This window comes from Crocodylus siamensis, chromosome 7 (genome assembly GCF_052110815.1).
Source record: "Crocodylus siamensis isolate JL-2025a chromosome 7, ASM5211081v1, whole genome shotgun sequence".
Taxonomy (NCBI): Eukaryota; Metazoa; Chordata; order Crocodylia; family Crocodylidae; genus Crocodylus; species Crocodylus siamensis.
Window position 1 is genome coordinate 10,760,425 of NC_143401.1, and position 17,127 is coordinate 10,777,551.

At 53.1% G+C, this 17,127-nt stretch overlaps 1 protein-coding gene across 3 annotated transcripts in view; it reads left to right on the plus strand.

Annotated features, from left to right (window-relative positions):
- Nucleotides 1–546: 546 nt before the first annotated feature.
- Nucleotides 547–17,127, plus strand: part of PTPRU (protein tyrosine phosphatase receptor type U) — a 307,092-nt gene continuing 290,511 nt past the window's right edge. Inside the window, exon 1 of one of the 3 annotated variants that reach the window (XM_090057147.1) lies at nucleotides 547–1,588. In XM_090057147.1, coding sequence (XP_089913273.1) covers nucleotides 1,504–1,588 — 85 coding nt within the window. In that variant the 5' untranslated portion in view covers nucleotides 547–1,503. The remainder of the gene's footprint in view (nucleotides 1,589–17,127) is intronic. The other 2 variants (XM_090057145.1, XM_090057146.1) reach the window with 2 other exon arrangements.

Sequence of the window (17,127 nt, forward strand, 5' to 3'; positions counted from 1 at the left end):
CTGTCCCTCTCTCCCACCAATCAGACTGAGACACTGTCATAACTCTACCTGCCTTCAAGGTTTTATCTGTTTAATTAGATAATTTTCCACCCCATTTGTCATCAGTGGCTCAGCCATGCACTCGAGCCCCCGATTAGAATGACAGCCCCGTGCAAATAAACGAACGCTCGGACCAGTGCTTCCCTCCAGAGAGGATGTCAGCCCACAATGCTTCTTTCATCTCCCTTGGCATCAGTGCCCACGACTGCGCCAGCCCCCCCACCTCCATGGAGATCGCTCCTTAGCCTCTGTATCTCTCTGTCAGTCCCTCGGCGTGAGGCTTTCTGCCTTTCTGAGGATCTGCCTTGCTGTCTCCCTCATTGTGTTCTCCTTTTTGCCTGCTCCTGGTTATCGCAGTGCCTAACAGAAGCCCAGCACAGCCATGGCACCTCCAGTTCCCCCTTGTCAAGCGCTCGCCCATGGATTAATCTTTATGTACTCTCCCTCATGCCTCCCCCCAGCCCTCCATCTCCCCTTTGATCCAGAGGAGTGTTTCTTTGCCAAGCAGCATCGTATTGCCCCCACCCTTACCATCACCGCCAGCAGCTGGGGTGGGGGTGGGCTGGGCAGTAGAGCGAACAGGCGGAGCAGGGGAAGGCAGCTCTCCTCCCACCATCCCGAGTCCCCATGCCCCTACGTTCTTGGCCAGGAGGCGTCCGGCTGATTCACCGTCTCAGTTATTGAAGCCTTCTGCCCTGATCCCCCAAGCAGCTGTGCCCAAGCCACCCCCTACGCCCAGGCAGGGCTCAGTAACTTCCTAGGAGCCATGCGAGGGCATGAGGCCTTGTCGTAGGGTCCACTGCCGTGGGGGCCTTACAGCGAGCCCTGCCGCACAGGTGGGAGCCGGGGCTCCAGCAGGGCACTGGGGGGGGACTGCCCCCAAGCTTTAGGGTTACCATACATCTGGGTTTTCCTGATCACGTCCTCTTTTTAGATCCTCCAATCTCGGTCTGGGCGGTTCCCTTAAATACGCCTGGGGTTTTGGTCAGCTCTGCTTCAAAGTTTTTGCTGGTACTTCCTGGCTTGCCCGAGCAAGGAGCTGCTTGGGGCTGGGGGCAGGGTGCACACATGTGGCAGGGGTGGGAGCGGCAAGTGGATACAGGTTAGTCGGTGGGGCCCGCGGTTGGAGGAGCAGGGCTTGGGGGGTCACGGGGGTGTGTGTGTGGGCGGGTGTATGACGGGTATGTGGCAGGCTGTGTATGTATGGCAGGTGTGTGTGGCGGGGGTGTGTGACGGTGTGTGGCGCGGGGTGCGGGGGTGTGGCAGGCCCGGGGCGGCGGGCTCGCTCCGCTCGGGGGCTCGGCGGGGCCGGCAGGAGGCGCCCTGTGCCCGCGCTAGGCTCCGCCGCGGCCCGGCGCTGACGTCAGGGCGGGCGGAGGCGCCGCTCGCGCGGGGCTCGGGCTACTTCACCGGGCTCCGGCGGCGACGGCGGCTCCGGCTCCGGCTCCGCGGCCGCGGCGCAGCATGCGGGAGGCGCGGGCGCTCGTGCTGGCGCTGGTGCTGGCGCTGGGCGCCCAGCTCTGCGCCCCGGACAGCGACACGCCGACAGGTCAGCGCCCCCCGCCCGCGCGCTGCCGGGACCCCGCGGCTCTTCCTCGCCGCCGAGAAGTTTGCGGCGCGGCCGCCCGCCCGCCGTGCCCGCCGCGGCCGCTCGCGAGCCGGGGGGAGCGGGAGCGGGAGCGGGAGCCGCCTCTCGCTGCGCTGCCGCGGGCAGAAACTTCATCCCGGCCGCGCTCTCGCTCCGGGCTCTGGCTGGGAGGCAGGAGAAACCCGGGGCGGTCACCGAGGGACTTTTCTGTGGGGAAACCCTCCCGCACGCCGATGTTTGTCTTTCCCTGTCGCATTTAGGAGCGCGCCCGCATGCTGGTGCCCTGTGCGGGAGGTGCGCGCTGCCCCCTTCGCTCCTCTCCGGCTTCTGCCGCCGGGTTTGGGCACCTGGGACCCGGGAGTGACAGCACGCAGTTGTGCGCCACTTGTTCAGGGCATCCCGCAGCCAGAGCAAGGAGGGTCTCGGTCCCCGGTGCGAGCGGGAGAGTCAGCCGAGCTCGGGGACGCCGCCGGGAAGACCGGCGTTGTCATTACCAGCTCTCCCCGGCTGTGCCAGGCTAACGAAGGTGTAGGCGAGGTTTGTTCCAGAGAAAGCTAAGGATCCTCAACTTCGTCCCCGATCCCCGCAAGTTGAAAAGCGGCGGTTTGAAGCTGGGGTTTCGGGGATTGCTCGGTGTCGCTGCTCTGCTTGTTCCTTTCCGTGCCGGGCGTTCAAGTGTACGGAGGGGCTTGCGGCAGCTCTCGCATAACAAACCCCTCTCGTCCAGGCATGTAATAAATGTGGCGTTGAAAGAAGGAAGAGAGAAACTCTTGGGGCTGAAGCTTCCTAGACAAAGATTCAGCCCAGAGGCAGGCTTTGTTGGTAAAGGATGAGTTCAAGTGTGTGCATATACATGCACACACACACATGCATGCACGCACTTTTGCGATCTCTCAGTTTTGGGTGCTGCTTTTAATCTGGAGTGTCCTTGTTTTTTCCATCTGATATTTCAGACTCCGGGTTCGCATGATATGTATCTGGCTCCGTCTGCCTGGTTCGGGTCAATCCATGGCTTTGTGTGCGTGTATTTCTGTTGACTCGGGGGTGGGAAAAAGGTCTGGCTTGGTAACGTGGCCCATGTGTGCTAATTATTTTTGGTGGGTGTCGTGTTGGGGCTGCAGTAGGGAGTGGTCTGAGACGGGTTTTTCAAATGACAGCTGCTCTTGCGTGTTTCGGATCCTTTCGGGAAAGATTGTTGTTATTGTTGTTGTTCTATTCAATAAGTAAGTAAATTTTAAATACAAAAACTCTGCGGCCCTGGTATTCTATTGAGCCATGGAAACTAGATGGAGGAAAACCGCTCGGCGTCAGTCCTGCCCAGCGCAGACTACTTATGTTATATACATACTAACACATTTGTTTTGCCTTGTTTTAAATGTCCCTAGAAGGGGCTTCCATGGACTGAGCAGTTGCTTTCCTATCTTGCTTAACTTCTTCTTGGTGCTCTTTCTTCGGTGCCTCCAACGAGCGCCCTAACCAATTCCTCTTGCCCACGTCCACCCTTCACATCCCTGTCTGTCCCCTGCGGGGTGGTGTTCGAGGGGACGCTCAGTGTGGTGGAGTAGCCTTGCAGGGATGTTTGGTGTCCTCTGCTGTAGAGGACATGCAGATGGTGACTGAAACGCAGAGATCCAGGGAGGTGCAGACCACTGTGCTCCGTCTCACGCGCTGTTGCACTCCTTGCTGATGGGCACGAGGAGTTGCCATATGTAGGACGCTGCACATCGTAGTGTAGCAACAGTTAAAATACTGCAGTCGGACCCTGGCCAGCTGGAGCAGGTGTAGGGCGTAGGGTGCGTGTGTTTTAGGGCTGGCTGTGTTTGCGTCCAAGTTGCACCATCTTTATTGCCCAGAATATCTTGATAGTCCGATCCCTCCCTCTTCCTTTTCCTTTTATTTCCTGGTTGTGCTGTGGGGAAAAAACTTTGTTCTCATAGGGATGTTTCTTACTTCAGAGCTTGCCAAATTTTAATCGTTCTTGAAACGAATGGATCCGCTAGGGTAAACGCGCCGCAGATCTGATCTGAAGTAGCTAAACAACAGCTTGGGCTGTGCTGCTCCCATCTGGCGACTGTGTTCGAACGTAGGGGTTCCAGTTCAGGCCGGTAGAGAGAAGCTCTAACTCTTCTGTGCCCTGATCTTGAAACCTGCACCTAGCAGAGATCTGCCTCTGGGTTTGGGTTTACATTTTAAGCTGCCCTCTTACAGTCAGGAGTAGGGGCCAGTGCAGGCAAGTCCCTGCAGAACGAGTGGGGCATGTGAGTCTGGCCTCTCCTGCAGAGGACGGCCGTGGGTTCAGGTTTCTAGGCTGCTTCATGGAGATTCTCCTTATGAAGGGGAGAAGCAGCCACAGGTGATACCCAGGAGGGATTTAGTACCTCTCAAATGCTTTCTGGAGTAATAACTCTCCTTTAAGACTGCTGCTGCTCTTTGATGTACACTGTTTTCAAGCGTCTTTTCATCGGGCTATATTTAGATGTTACAGAGCGTTTTACTAAACAAGGATGTTTGTGTGTCCCCCTGCCACACCCCCCCCCCCCCCTTGAGTGACGTTAAAGAGAAGCTGGTCTCTAAGCATCTCATCCGGTCCTGCTCCTGGGAGAGTCATGGGAAAGAAACTTGACCCTGAGGGCTGTTGTGGAAACGGGATAAACAAGGGGAGAGGAGGACCTCTTCTTCCCTCCCCCCCCACACATACACGTACGCATTCATACATGTACACATTTACACACACAATTTCCCAACATGTCAGACATGTCTCCAGCTTCCTTAGGAAACATGAGTAGGTGTGGAGCTGTGGTCGGGTTTGAATGGGGGCAGTGAACTTTTTTAGACTTATCCAGAATGGTGGGTGCTGTGATTTAAGGAGCCCATAGAGACTTCATGTATTAATACTGATCTTCCTAAACAGAGACTTTTTCCATGGTGCTGTACATGGCTCTTTGAAGGCAGTTGGCAAGGAAGTGTAGAGTGCTGGGGTAGAAGGCATAATCACGAGCACAGCAGGGACCAGGAGGAGCTGATAGTTTTAGTCTTGTCCCAGTTTCAAGCCCACCTCCAGGAGGGAAGAGTCACCTGCAAACCTTGTGGGCCTGACGTGAAGCTTGTTGGAGCATGGGCGAAGATTCCCTCCAGGCTTTGGATTTGCCCCATATGAAAAACATCCTAGTCTCAAAACCAGCCTTCTGAGGCAGCAGAACAAGTGCCTCAGTTTCCCCTTCTTTAAAATCCTGACATCACAAGGGATCACAGGTGACCTTCCTGCTTACAAAGTGCTCTGAAGAGAAGGGGTTATAGGACAGCAAAGGACTGTGCAACTTTGCTGCTTTTCAGGATTGTTACTATCATTTTACCAAAGGGGAAACTGAGGCACGGAATGAAGTGATTTAGTCCTGGTTTCATGTGGCCACTTGGGGAGATTGGAGCCCAGGCATCCTGTCTTGCAGCTACTGGCCAACACTGTAGGCAGCTTGGTTGGTGAGCAATTCATCAAAAAAAAGTAATTTTTTTTTTTTTTTTTTTTTAAGTTTATAAACGGGAATACAAGAAAACAACGTGAGGCCCACATGCTAGTCAATTGATTTCTGTGGTGGCTACTGGCCATAAAATTATGACAGGAGACCCACTGGCCAAAAAGGAAAAAAAAATCAAGTAGAGTTGACCTGTACTCATGGAGAGTGCTGCTGGGGATTGTGGATCGCTGAAAGGTGAAGGAGCCAGGGCTCCCGGCAGCGGCCGCCTCGCTGCTTAATGAATGATCAGAGGGAGGGGGAATGTGTCCAGGTTTTGCTTGGGCCCCAGCAGCAAAGGGAATCATGTGCTGGGGCCGGAGGGGGTGGAAATACCATTGCGGGCTTGTGATCAGGTTCAAGGGTCTTTGACTGTGGTGGGCGCTTAATGCTGCTTCCTGGCCTCCTGCCAGAATCCACCTTGGGTGGCTATGCGAGGGCTAGTTAGCTGCCTTTATGCTGTGCTGCTTCAGGAGGGCTTGGACTTCAGGGCGGCTGAGTACCTCCCGCAGGGATGGTTATTGTAATATTATGAGATGAATATCATTCACCTCCTCAAACTGGCATCCTGAGGGGCCCTGTACATAGTCACTCACCCAGGGAGGGACCATGCCTCCTTGCAGTCTAAATAGGCAAGATGGACAATGGATGGGAGGGGGAGCTGAGCGACAGGGTAGCAAAGTGACTTGCCTGAGGTTACAAAGTAGCTCAGTGGCGGAGGCTGGTGTAGCACTCCAGCCACTAGTTACCTAGCCGTGGTGCTGTGTTGCTCCTCACTCACTGGGGCATTGAGGAAGAGGCCTTATAAGAAGCAAAGCCTAGTGTGTCCAGCTGCTATGGCAGTTTCAGAGCCCCTGTGTGCATGTGTATGCACATGGATGGATTATGGATGTGCACATACATCATGTTTTCAGGTTACTGAACTCTAATAATCACACACATAATCCACAGCAGCCTGTAATGGGCTCATGAAAGGATAATAATGGGGGATTTGCATGCTGACCATTGTTCACAGAGAGCCTGTGAGGTCAGCAAACACGGGGCCCAGAACAGACTTCTGCTATGGAGGTAGTGGGGCAGTGAATGCAGTGTTGTAGTTTGATTTCTTAAATGAAACTGTCCAAAGTTTGGGAGAAAAGGGTTTTGCAAAAGGCTGGACACGGGGAAATATGTCCAGGGAAAGTGCTGAGTAAACACATGGCACCAGATATGTCAATCAGTGGATCAAGGGGCAGAAAGGTGATGTTGGAGTTAGCCCTGGAAGGAGATAAAGGCAAGAATTGTAATGTTCTGGGGTGTTGCACAAGACTGACCATGAGCACTGCCTGCTGGGTGGTCATGGGCAAGTCGTTTCTCCTCCTGTGCCTCAGTTTCCCCATGTGTATAATAGAGTTAATACCACTTGCGCACCTCTGCAAAGGGCTTCTGAAACCTGCTGATGGAAAGCTGCTGTGAGAGGGCAGCCTTGCAATTTTAGTTGGCATAAATTGGCAAGAAAGCTTGTGATGTTTGTGGAGTTGCTCTGGGCTTTGCATAATGGAGAACAGAATCTGGCCCTTGGACTGAAGCAAAATTCATCTTGTTAGACTCCGATAACATGCCTGATGCGTCTGGCTGCTGGAAATCCTGTAGCAGAATTGTAGGCTCATTAATCGTAGGTGAGGCTCCAGTTCTCTTCAATTCCCTGGGATCCCAACCCATCAGGGCTCCTTTCCTAGGCTAGCTGCAGCAGCCTCTGCCCTTTCTCTGCCTTAAACTCCTGCCTGCTCAGACAGGGTTGTTCAGGCTCAGTTGTACAGTGGGAGCTCATCCTGCTGCTGTTGCACTGTGTTTGGGGCTGGTAAAACTGAAGTTGTCTGTGTGTACTCTGGGGTCATTGGCACCCACTAAACGTGTCATGAGGAAGCACGTTTGCCCTTAAGGTTAGTATCGACTTGGCCTTTGTATGCTTTCTTGGCAGGCTCAGCTGGCTGTGGCCAGAACGCATCCCAGAGCAGAGGGTGGGGAGCTGGAATACAGCTTTGTCATCTGGGTGCAGCCATAAATTCCTCCACTGAATAACAACAACCAGCTGATTTGAGGGAAGGGGTGCTGAAAAATGACTGGAAACCACTGCATATGATTGGGCACTGTTTGTCCTGCAGCCTGAGAGCTCCTGCTGGCATAGAGGCTCATGCTGGGCGACCTGGATTTGATAACTGGTCCCTGCTCGAGTACTGTGCATGGGTTCTGCCAGCTCTAGCAAGAGGGATGGCTCAGTTTTTGTCTCTGTTTGCAGTCTATATCTGTAGCATGTTATCAGAGGCCATCAATATGCTCGAATCCGTTGGCCTTTCCTGAGTAGAGTAGATCCATAGGTGACCTGCTTTACAAACGGGGAAGCCAAGGAACTTGGAGTCTGAGACCTGCTCTAGATTGGTGTGAATCGGCATCAGAGCCAGGAATAGAGCCCAGGTGTCCTGGCTCCCCAGTCCATCCTGCCTTGTGAACCCAGGAGTCCTGATTCTGCTCCCCTTTCCCAACCCAACCCCTAGATGATACTCCCTCCTCCCTTTCCAGAGCACGTTGTAAATTTTACGATTCATTAAAATGTTACAGTGACTAAGCTGTCGACATGTATCTGTGTCCTGCTCCTGACAGCCACTGCCTGTGGAGAGACCTTCAGAAGGGGATTGTCACGCTGGGGACATTAACTCAGAATCCAGAGGGGCCGTGCAGAAGCCTGGGAAGGAGTATTGTTCTTGGCTTTGCAAGGGTGGTGATGGTTGCTGGAAGGGGGAAGGAAATGGAGTCATATGCAGCTTAGAAAACAAAATGGACTAAGTGGGCAGAGGCCTTTGGATCTAGGGCAGGGGTAAGTTGGTCTCATGCCAAGAGTTGCCCACTTGAGACTTTACTCTGAGAAGTCAGTCACAGTAAGCAGCTATGATATGATCCAATCTTCTCCATGTTCCTTTGGCACTTTGCTCAGCAGTGAAATGGTTAATGGGCACCATCCTTCCCCTCCCTTGTCCTGTGATGGGGTGGGGGGCAGCTCCTACCTGGTGTCAGGGCTGTGGGCTAGGTCAGCTGCTGGCTTGGCCTCACTTTGCCCCTGATTCGCAACGTAAAATGATCTGTTGTGACCTCAGAGGCCGGCGGGGTAGGCTTGTCATTCAGTGAAAGCGTTGATGCTGGAGTGCAGAGCGCATCCTCAAGGAGGATGCTCAGTACTGCCAATCCTCTGTGATCTGGCCTGTGATTCATCCCCTGAATCGGGGGACTTGTACAGGCAGGAACGCTTCTGCTTAGCCAGCGTGGACGCCTGCAGTCCAAGCATTGCTCGAGCTGGGGAGGGGGACATGCCCTTACTGAGGGCAGCCTAGACCCACCCGTCATTAGATGCTCGTGTTTCCACTGCATGGTGGGTGGCGAGCGCAGCAATGGAAGCCTGAACCCAGCCATTTAGCTGCAGCAGGCCAGATTCTGCTCGTGATGGCACTGCAGTGATCCTGGAGTAACTCCTTCGGTTTGGTAGGGTTACTCCAGACTGCTGCCGGCTGAAAGGAGAACAGGATGTTGCCGCTTTGCTAATGGCTGCCAGGTGGGATGGGGAGCTCGGGAGATTGTTTGCCGAGAACATAACGCTCTGCAGTCGCAGTTGGAACTTGGAGGCAGCAGGTGTCATACACAGGGTTATAATTGTGTGCGGCATTACTCCCCCTTCTTGCTTCCTATAAAAGCAGAAACCCAACCAAGGGCTGCAAATCTCTGGTTCTTCTGAATAGCTTTGATAGATCCCCTGAAACTTCATTGATCGCCCAATAAGAAATATAGTTGTTCTTCAGGCGTCTCTCCCCCCTCCTCCTCGTGCTCTCTGTGTTTTGCATTGCCGGCTCGTGCGCTGTCTTTTGACAGCTGAATTGTTTGTACTCCTAGCATCTCAAGGCACATGGTAATGGAGCGAGCCTGTCAGCAACTGGAGTCACACAATGCACTCCTGGCATAATTCCTCAGAAGCTGTTCACACTTGGATTTGACTGCATTAGCAGCAATTAACCAAATAAAATATTTTGGTTTGGAGCTTTCACTTACAAATGGATTTTCATTCGCCCCCCATCCTCCCTGCGCGTTGTCCTGTACAATGCTTGCTCTGCTTGCGCTGCCTACTGGCTGGCTCAAAGCGTGTAGGGCTCTCCGGAAACCAGCCAACGGTGCGGGCAGTGGTGCACCCTGGTTAGCGGTGGAGGGTCTGATCCAGGACTCCAGGGTTTGTTCTTAAGCTTTGATACTTCAGGGAAGGGGAACAATACGGTAAAGAAGATTGGGGCCCAGCTGTCAGGGAGTGTGGTCTTCTCCGATCTTTAAGGGGGGGCTTCTGGGTACCTTTTCTGTCTCTGCACTGAGTTTTGTGTTGCCATAGGCAATTCATTTCTAGGCACTGCTGTATCATTGTGCATTTGTTGTTACTCATCCGTAAGTGCTGGTTCCCTTTTTGGGGCCAGAGTCACTGGCTTACAGCTGTTCTGGGCTAGCTGCTACCAAGGCAGGGCTTCGTTCACTCTCTGCACATGAGGGGCCTTGGACATGCACATATGAAGATCAGGCCTTTGCTCTGGGCCAGAACCTGGGTGGCAGCTACTGCTTGAGGCTCTGTGTTTCCAGCCAGTCTAGTGCTGGAGTGACGTGCAGCACAATGCAAGGGTTAACTGAGCCTCTGCCAGGACCTCTGTCTAGATTGTTTCTGCTCATCTAGGCAGGAGATGCAGGCTCTATTGTCTGGGTGAGCGTGTGGAAAACGCCCCGTGAGCACATTCTCTTTGTCAGGGCCAGGTTGGGGTCAGGACAAATTTGTTTTGTTTGCATACGCCCCCAACGCCTTCCCAACCGCTAACCATAGCATCTTCATCGCCATACTGGAGCGCAAAAGGCTTGGGAGGTCAGGGCAGGATGTGTCAGCGGGAACTGCTTGGGAGAAGGAGGAGGATGTTCACATCTACTACATCTCCTTGGGGTCCTGGTCCCAATCCTGAGGGGGCAGCTTGATCTGTCCTTGGCATAAAGCAGCTGCTGTGGGTGCCATGCTGGGACAAATACAAGGACAGCATAAAACAGGGATGGTGATTATCTCGATGCAAATACCCATCTCTGCAGCAAAGATAATGATCTTGCTGTAAAATCGTAGTAGAAACAAGGTACAAGTCAATTTTCTCCCCTTGCTGTAGCTAGCTGAGGTTAATCTATACCTTTCTCCACCAGTTCTGAGCTACCTCTGTAGAGAGGACTCCCTGTGCCTTCTCTGGTAGGTTTTCACGGTAACTTGGCCTCCATGAAGAAGTGCCCTGTGCACCTGTGCCCTGCCCAGCACAGCAGAGCCCCAGTCCATGCTGGGCTTCAGGCACTCCTGTTTTGCAAACAACAATTAAATCTGCTTGGGTCTGGAGAACTGAGCGCAGTCAGCTCATGGCCCCTCTCTCGGCTGGTCGGGTGCCCTGCAAGGTGTCCTTGTGGTGCTGAGAGCTGCAGCTGGGAGCCAGCCACAGCAGGGAGGTGTTTTCAGACCCTTCATATTCACCTGGTGCTTGAGCTTTGACAAGGGTCAGACTGGTTGCGATCTGCTCTGTGTATATTCCCCACGTTGCACACCTGGCTGCAGAAGGGTTGTGTCCTGCCGTGGCTTTCTCTCACCCTGTGGTGCTGCCAGGTGCATAGAAAACATTGACTAGCACTGTGTTTTTCTTGTCAGTGTTTCAGGCTTAATATTTCACCCTGTCTTGTGGGTTTGGAGAGGAGGGGCCTATTTTAATGTCTTAAAAGTACTCTGCTTTTTTCTGCTTGTGCCTTGGCAGCAGGATTGTTGCCCTGACTGGTTGCAAGTGTGGGGTCAGCTAAAACAACTGTCCAGTGCGAGGTGGGATCTTCCAGAGACCCATTAAATCTAGGGCCATGCATCCCACTGCCTTGTGCTCTTAATATTCCTTGGTGCTCAGGGAAACCCCACCTAGGCCATTTGTACAAAGCCTCATGAGTGCTGTAGCCAGAGCCAGGCCCTGCTATGAGTACTACCCCCGCACCTCTGTCCCCCTTCCTGGCTTTGCCTCTTGTGCCCTGTCACCTTTCTTGTGGACTCAGGTGATGTGAGTAGAGGGGGCTCCTGTCCTCTAAGAAGAGGTTGTATAACTTTGGGGTGCACTGGGTTCTGCTGAAACTTGCTGTCCTGTTGCCGCATGGGGGTGGGAGCTGTGCTGTTGGTGCTGGCCTCTTGTTCGTGCCAGGGCTGGAGCAGGTTTCTCCATCGCTCAGCTTCTGTCACCAGGTTTTCTACCACGGCTGTCACCTTAGCCACTGAGTGCAGCCCAGGCGTCTTGGGTCTACGCCCACAGTGGATGCCTCTTGGTCTCCTCCCTTCCTCAGTTTTGAAGTCCAGTTTTGTCCCTTTTCCTTTCCCCTCCCCTCTTCTAGTGTGCATTGGCTTCCTGTTTTTTGAGGCAACTTCCCTTGACTGCTGCGCTAATTGGAGGGAGCAGTGCCTTTGACCCTACTGCCCTTCCTTTGCTGGGACTGCCTCCGACTGTGCAGTGCAGAGCACCATCCCCCAGGCACCGGCTCAAGCCACTACTTTGGATCCAGGTTTCAAACCCTCTGGAGTCCTGGCTGGTAGGTTTGGCCCAGTACAAAGAAAGAAGCAGATTGGCCATCAAATCATCACCTTTCCCTTTTCTAAGCATCTAGGAAGAGGGAACCCCCTCAACTCCCGCCCCTTCCCCGTCACTAATCTGCAGTGATATTTTCTTCTTTTACTGTTTGAACTGGGACAAAGCTCTTCTGGAAGGCAGTAGGCACCTTACCTGGGTAAGGTCATCCTGAGAGAGAGCATGCCTCCAAACCGGGAGAGGAGGCAGCTGCTGACAGCTGTCCCGGGGGCAACGGAGGTCAACCCCCTGCTCCTTTTGCTGCTATTTAAAGCGTCAATGAGTGTTCATTGATTAGGGATTTTGCAGTGTGTCCCCTTGACTGCCTTGCCGGCCGGAGGTGCTTTCCAGTGGCAAACAACACTTCCTTTCCTCCTTCTCCAAGGGCCATGCAATTAAATTCTGAAATGACAAATTTCGGGAGCAAAGGTCAGGTTCAGCTTGTGGGAAGGGGCAGTGGCAAGTGGGAAGTGCACACCGGGAGCTTATGCACCAGACCGACTGTGCTGGGGTGCCAGTGGCCATGAGCGTAGCAGGGCCCCAGCCTAAGCCATGGGACTTCCCACACCAGGTCCTAAAGGCTGGATCACATCTGCTGGCAAATGCAGCTCGTAGGGGAGGGAGGAGCTTTGAGCCATGTTCCCAACTGTGACAAAGGTTTGCTTTGTTGCCTCCATGTCCTGAATCAGCAGTTTGCAGCCAGTGGCATCAGCAGGGCGGTGGGAGCGGAAGTTAACTGAGGTGTGGGGAAAGAGGCTGGGTTCATGGTCTAGGGTGCGGCAAGGCTCTGGAGGGCTGGAGACTGGACAAATTCCGGTTTCTTTGATGAATTCAGGGCCTACAGAAGGGGCTGATGCAACCCTGAAGACCAGAAGTTTTCTGTCCTCATAAATGCTTTGTTCCCAGCTAGCAGTGAGATGAGCTGGCCCCTGTGCTATTGCACACAGGCCAGCTGTCAGAAGTGCTGGGCTCCCACAGCTCTAATGGGGCTCTACGCGAGGTGCAAGTGCTTAGCACCTGTGTAAGACCAGGCCCTCTGTCTATCTATCACCTCATTGCTAAAGTATCTGAATGCCTCACAGAGTTAATTAGCTTCACCTTGAAGTCCTCTTTTTCCCTTGAGGTAGGAAGGATTCATGTTCTCGGCAGAGGGAGCCCATAGGAAGGAGCTGCCAGCCCTGCCAGAGGAGATTTCTGGAGCCCTGCTTTGGGGCAGAAGGGGCAGGCTTCTCTGGGCTAGGGTCTGCTGCGGCTGGACTGGGACCCATTCGCTTTGCTGCACATCTGCTACCAGTCGGAGCACAAAAATACCCCAGCCTAAATTTTAGATGCTGAAATGCCTGCTGGGGACCTATGGGGAAGCAGAGCAACAACCAGCGTGGTCCTCTCTTTCCCAGTTGCCGAGTTCAGAACCCTGGTCGTCCATCACTTCCTGGGACTTTTACTGGGACTGACGTATCCCTTGACAATCCCAGGCATTGCTATTCCTACCTCTCCTGACACACATAGGTAGCACTTAACTCCTTGAATGCCAGATTATGCCCTGATTCTATGGATGGGCCTCTAGGAGTTTTTTCTGTCATGCTCTCCGTTCCCAATAAGGTGCTAGGCTAGGGCAGCACTTTGTCTGCAGTGCACTGTGTGTCACCGAAAAGGTTAAATCAAAGCTGCCAACTGCATGGTTAATTTTACAGGGTAACCTCCGTGTTGTGTGCACAGTACCAAGAGGTTATGAAACCAGCTCTGCGGATCATTAGCAATACAGCCCCGCCATCTAGCTGTTCAGCCTCCATAAATAAGCTTTTTAATAATCCGTTATGAACACTCAGTATAATTGTCTGATTAGCTGTGTCTGGGAACCTTTACTCACTACTTGATTAAATGTCAGATTCCCAAACCTGCCTGATATTTGCTTTGTAGTTCCGTCTGGTCACTGTTTCAATTTTCTCCTATCTGTCACTCAGCTTCTCAGGGTTGCTGGTGAATAATCCTTGTTGAAGCTGAATGCTTCTACGAGTATCTGCTGGCATTACTGCTCTTTGCAGGCACTGAAACACATTCCTCAGGACCAGTTTGGGCAGTCTGAGAAACAAGTGGTTCTGGAAAAAACCTTCCAGGATGCAGCTTGAGAAATTTCTTCTCATATCGTTATGAGAATTGGGGCACTGCTACTATTGCTAACTCCATTTAACAGATGGAGAAACTGAGGTACAGGGAAGCTGAACTACTTGTCTAAGAACACACAGGGAATCGGTGGCTGAGCCAGGAACTGAGCTCCTCTCTCCCAAGTCCCAGTCTAGTGTCTTAACTTTCCAAGCCATTTTTATTGCTGAGATGCTGACTTGTTCCCCGCTTCTGGGATGTGTGAGAAGGTCACGTCTCCTGTTTGCAGGAGCTTTCTTTTCTGGGTGGCCATGCACAGGATTGTCTGGGGGCAGCAAGCCTGGCTGCAGACGCCAAAGCAGCCAGCTGTACAGGAGAGCAGCATGCAGCGACGCATGTTCCCTCGGCAGTGATCCTGCCTGCCGTTCCTCTCCTGGGGGATCCATTAGATTCAGAACTGTCCTCTGAATCTGCCTGGACAATCCAGCAAGATGTGGAGGTGTGTGCAGGGTTTTTCTGAGAGGCAGCCTTTGCCATTTGAGATATTCCTGGTCCTTTTAGCCAATTCTTTGTCCTTAATCTGAAGTGACTGAGTAAACTGAGGAGGACAACTCCAGTAGGGGAACAGTGCTCCTTCTGTCATGCACTGGCCAGGGCACTCGTCTGATATTAATGTCCAGAGACTTGCCCTGAGGAGCAGGGATGCTTTGGCGTACAGGTGTTAGCATAAGCAGTCATTCACCTCTAGGTCTCCGGTTCAGTGCCTGAATACCCACTGTCTGGAAGTCTCTGTCCACTTGATAGATGTGGGGTAACCCAGGTGAAAGATTCCTGCAGGACTGGTGTTGCCAGCAGCTTTTTATGATTCTGTCCCCCATGCTGGCAGGGTTTAGGAGTGGATGCACTGTCAGCACTGAATTTCCCTATCTACTCTGGAGGTCGTGGTGTCTCTAAGCCTCCCTAGACCATTGCATAGGGGGAGTGTGGTTCTTTGCAGCTTTCTCGTGGATGCATGGAAGGCCTGAATCTCTACAGCTGTCCATTCACCAGCGTGAAATCCATTCGGCGTTGATTAAAGGCTATAAATGTGCTTGGTGGCACCTCGTGCTGGCTTCTCAGTTGCAGCAGGAAGTTGCTGTACTTGTGATCTGGGGAGGGCCCTGCCTGAGGCTTGGAAATCAGTTGCCATCTGGCTGTAGAGTTGTCTTTCAACCTGCTGCCCAGTGTGGGACGGGAGGCAAGACGTCAAGGCAGGCAACTGAAAATGACTCGGGGATTGATTCCTTTTTGCATAAATAGGCCCTGGCACCGTGACAGTGTGGGATAATAAAAAGTGAGAGAGCAACACCCAGCATGTGTGGGCTGGCAAGAGCTCTGCATCCAGAGGGAGGGCCAGGCGTGATTGTGGACAGCAGGGAGGGGTGGCGGTTCTAACTTTCCTACAGTACTAAGTCGCCCAAAGCATTCCCTGTTTAATATTTAAACTGAGTTTTTAATGTTTATAAAGCAGCTTCATTTCCTGGGCCTTGGGATGCGTCTCCTGCAGGATGCCCATGCGATGGGGTCAGGGTTAGTGAGCTGCAGACGGGCTGAAATGCACCACTACCTCTTCCCTGCTCCAACCTAGACATGTCTTGAATAGCTCGGTGCCTCCCTACCAGGTGCTTCAAGGGATGTCATGGAGCTGCCCTATTTCTGTCTGTGTGGTCCTCTGACTGTATAGATGTCTTTCCCCTCAACCAGCTGGCGGTCGGCTCATGCCCCAGAGCTTGGGGGCTGAGCCCTTGTCACCTTCAGTCTTGGTCCTGTTCATTGTGGGATTACTTGGTTGGTGGTACCGGTGTCAGATCTCGTTTTGTACCGTACCAGGCTGTTTGCTGCCAGAGCATCCCGTGGGAGCAGGTGTCATGGGAGTGTGCAGAGAAGTTTTTCCTCATTAGATATCCCATCCAGTGGCAGGAGAAGAATTCAGATCCTGGCACCTTTGCACGTTCCTTGTGCTCTGGTCCAGGTGGTACTTAAAGGCCTGGGATTCCTTCCACTGAATGGAGGGCTGCTGTGTCTGGAAGGGCCAAAATCCCAGGTGAGAGGCATTGGCAGCTAGCAGGATACATTTCCCCCAGGACTTTCAGTTTGTTTCCCACTGGCTTGGGGGGGGGGGTGGGGGGAGGCATTGAAGAAACGAGTCTGCTTCACAGCATCTCTTCCAAGTTGCCCCAGCTTTTTGACCCCTCTTCCCATTCCTCACTTTGGAAGAGCTTTAAAAGTGGTGAAGATTGTGTGTTTATTCAGCGTTATTGTTGCTGCAGCACATCTGAATCTCCTGGGCCAGCCAACCCATTCTGGTCCCAGGGCTCTGGCCTGGGATCTGGCAATGGGGTGCAGTATTGGTGCTAACTTTCTTGTGGGAGAGAGAGAGTTTCACACCTACCCTACCCAGGGTGTTAATGGTGGTGGTCTGGCTCTGCTGCTGCAGTTTGTGGCTGGTGAAGTCCATTGCCTTGCTCAGGGCAACAAAATGCTGCCTTCTCAAAGATGCCCCTGAGGCTGGGGATTTGGCATTTTGCTCCCACATTGCTGGAAGACTGACACAAAAGGTGGGTGCAGGGGCAAGTTTAACCTTCCCAGCAGCTGTTTGAAATGTGGATTTTTGGTGCTGTCTTCCCAAACTGCCTTTTCTCTATGCCTGCATCACGTTCATCTGTTCTGTCTTCACCTAAAGCCTCCTGCAAAATATTGGCCGGGGGCTGCCCCCAGCACATCAGCCTGCTTATTTCTCCTCCTATTGCTGTCTGGCTTCCCTGCTTCCCCTTCTGTACATTGCTGAGTCACTTGCAGGCAGAGGGGTGCTGGGGTGCTAGGATTCCTGAATGCTTTTAGCTTGGCAGGTTGACGCACAAAGCTGACGTGCTGCTGGGTTTGAGTCACCGAAATGTCTAGCAACAACCTGAGAGTGCAGGGCCTTTGTTCCCTTGCAGGGGGAGGATTTGGTGCCTTGGTCACTAATTGCAGCATGACTTGGGCGAGTGTGTTGGAACAGATCCACCACGAATCTTGCCGGGGGGAGGGGTGGGGCAGGAAGCTGAAGTGGGGGAGGAACGTGGAGGTGGCAGCTCCTTATTCAGTCTAGGGACATCTCGCGTCCCATGGCAGAATGACAGCAGCTGGGTCAAGGGTGGGAACTGGGGCTGGCACCTCCAGGCTGCTGCTCTGACCC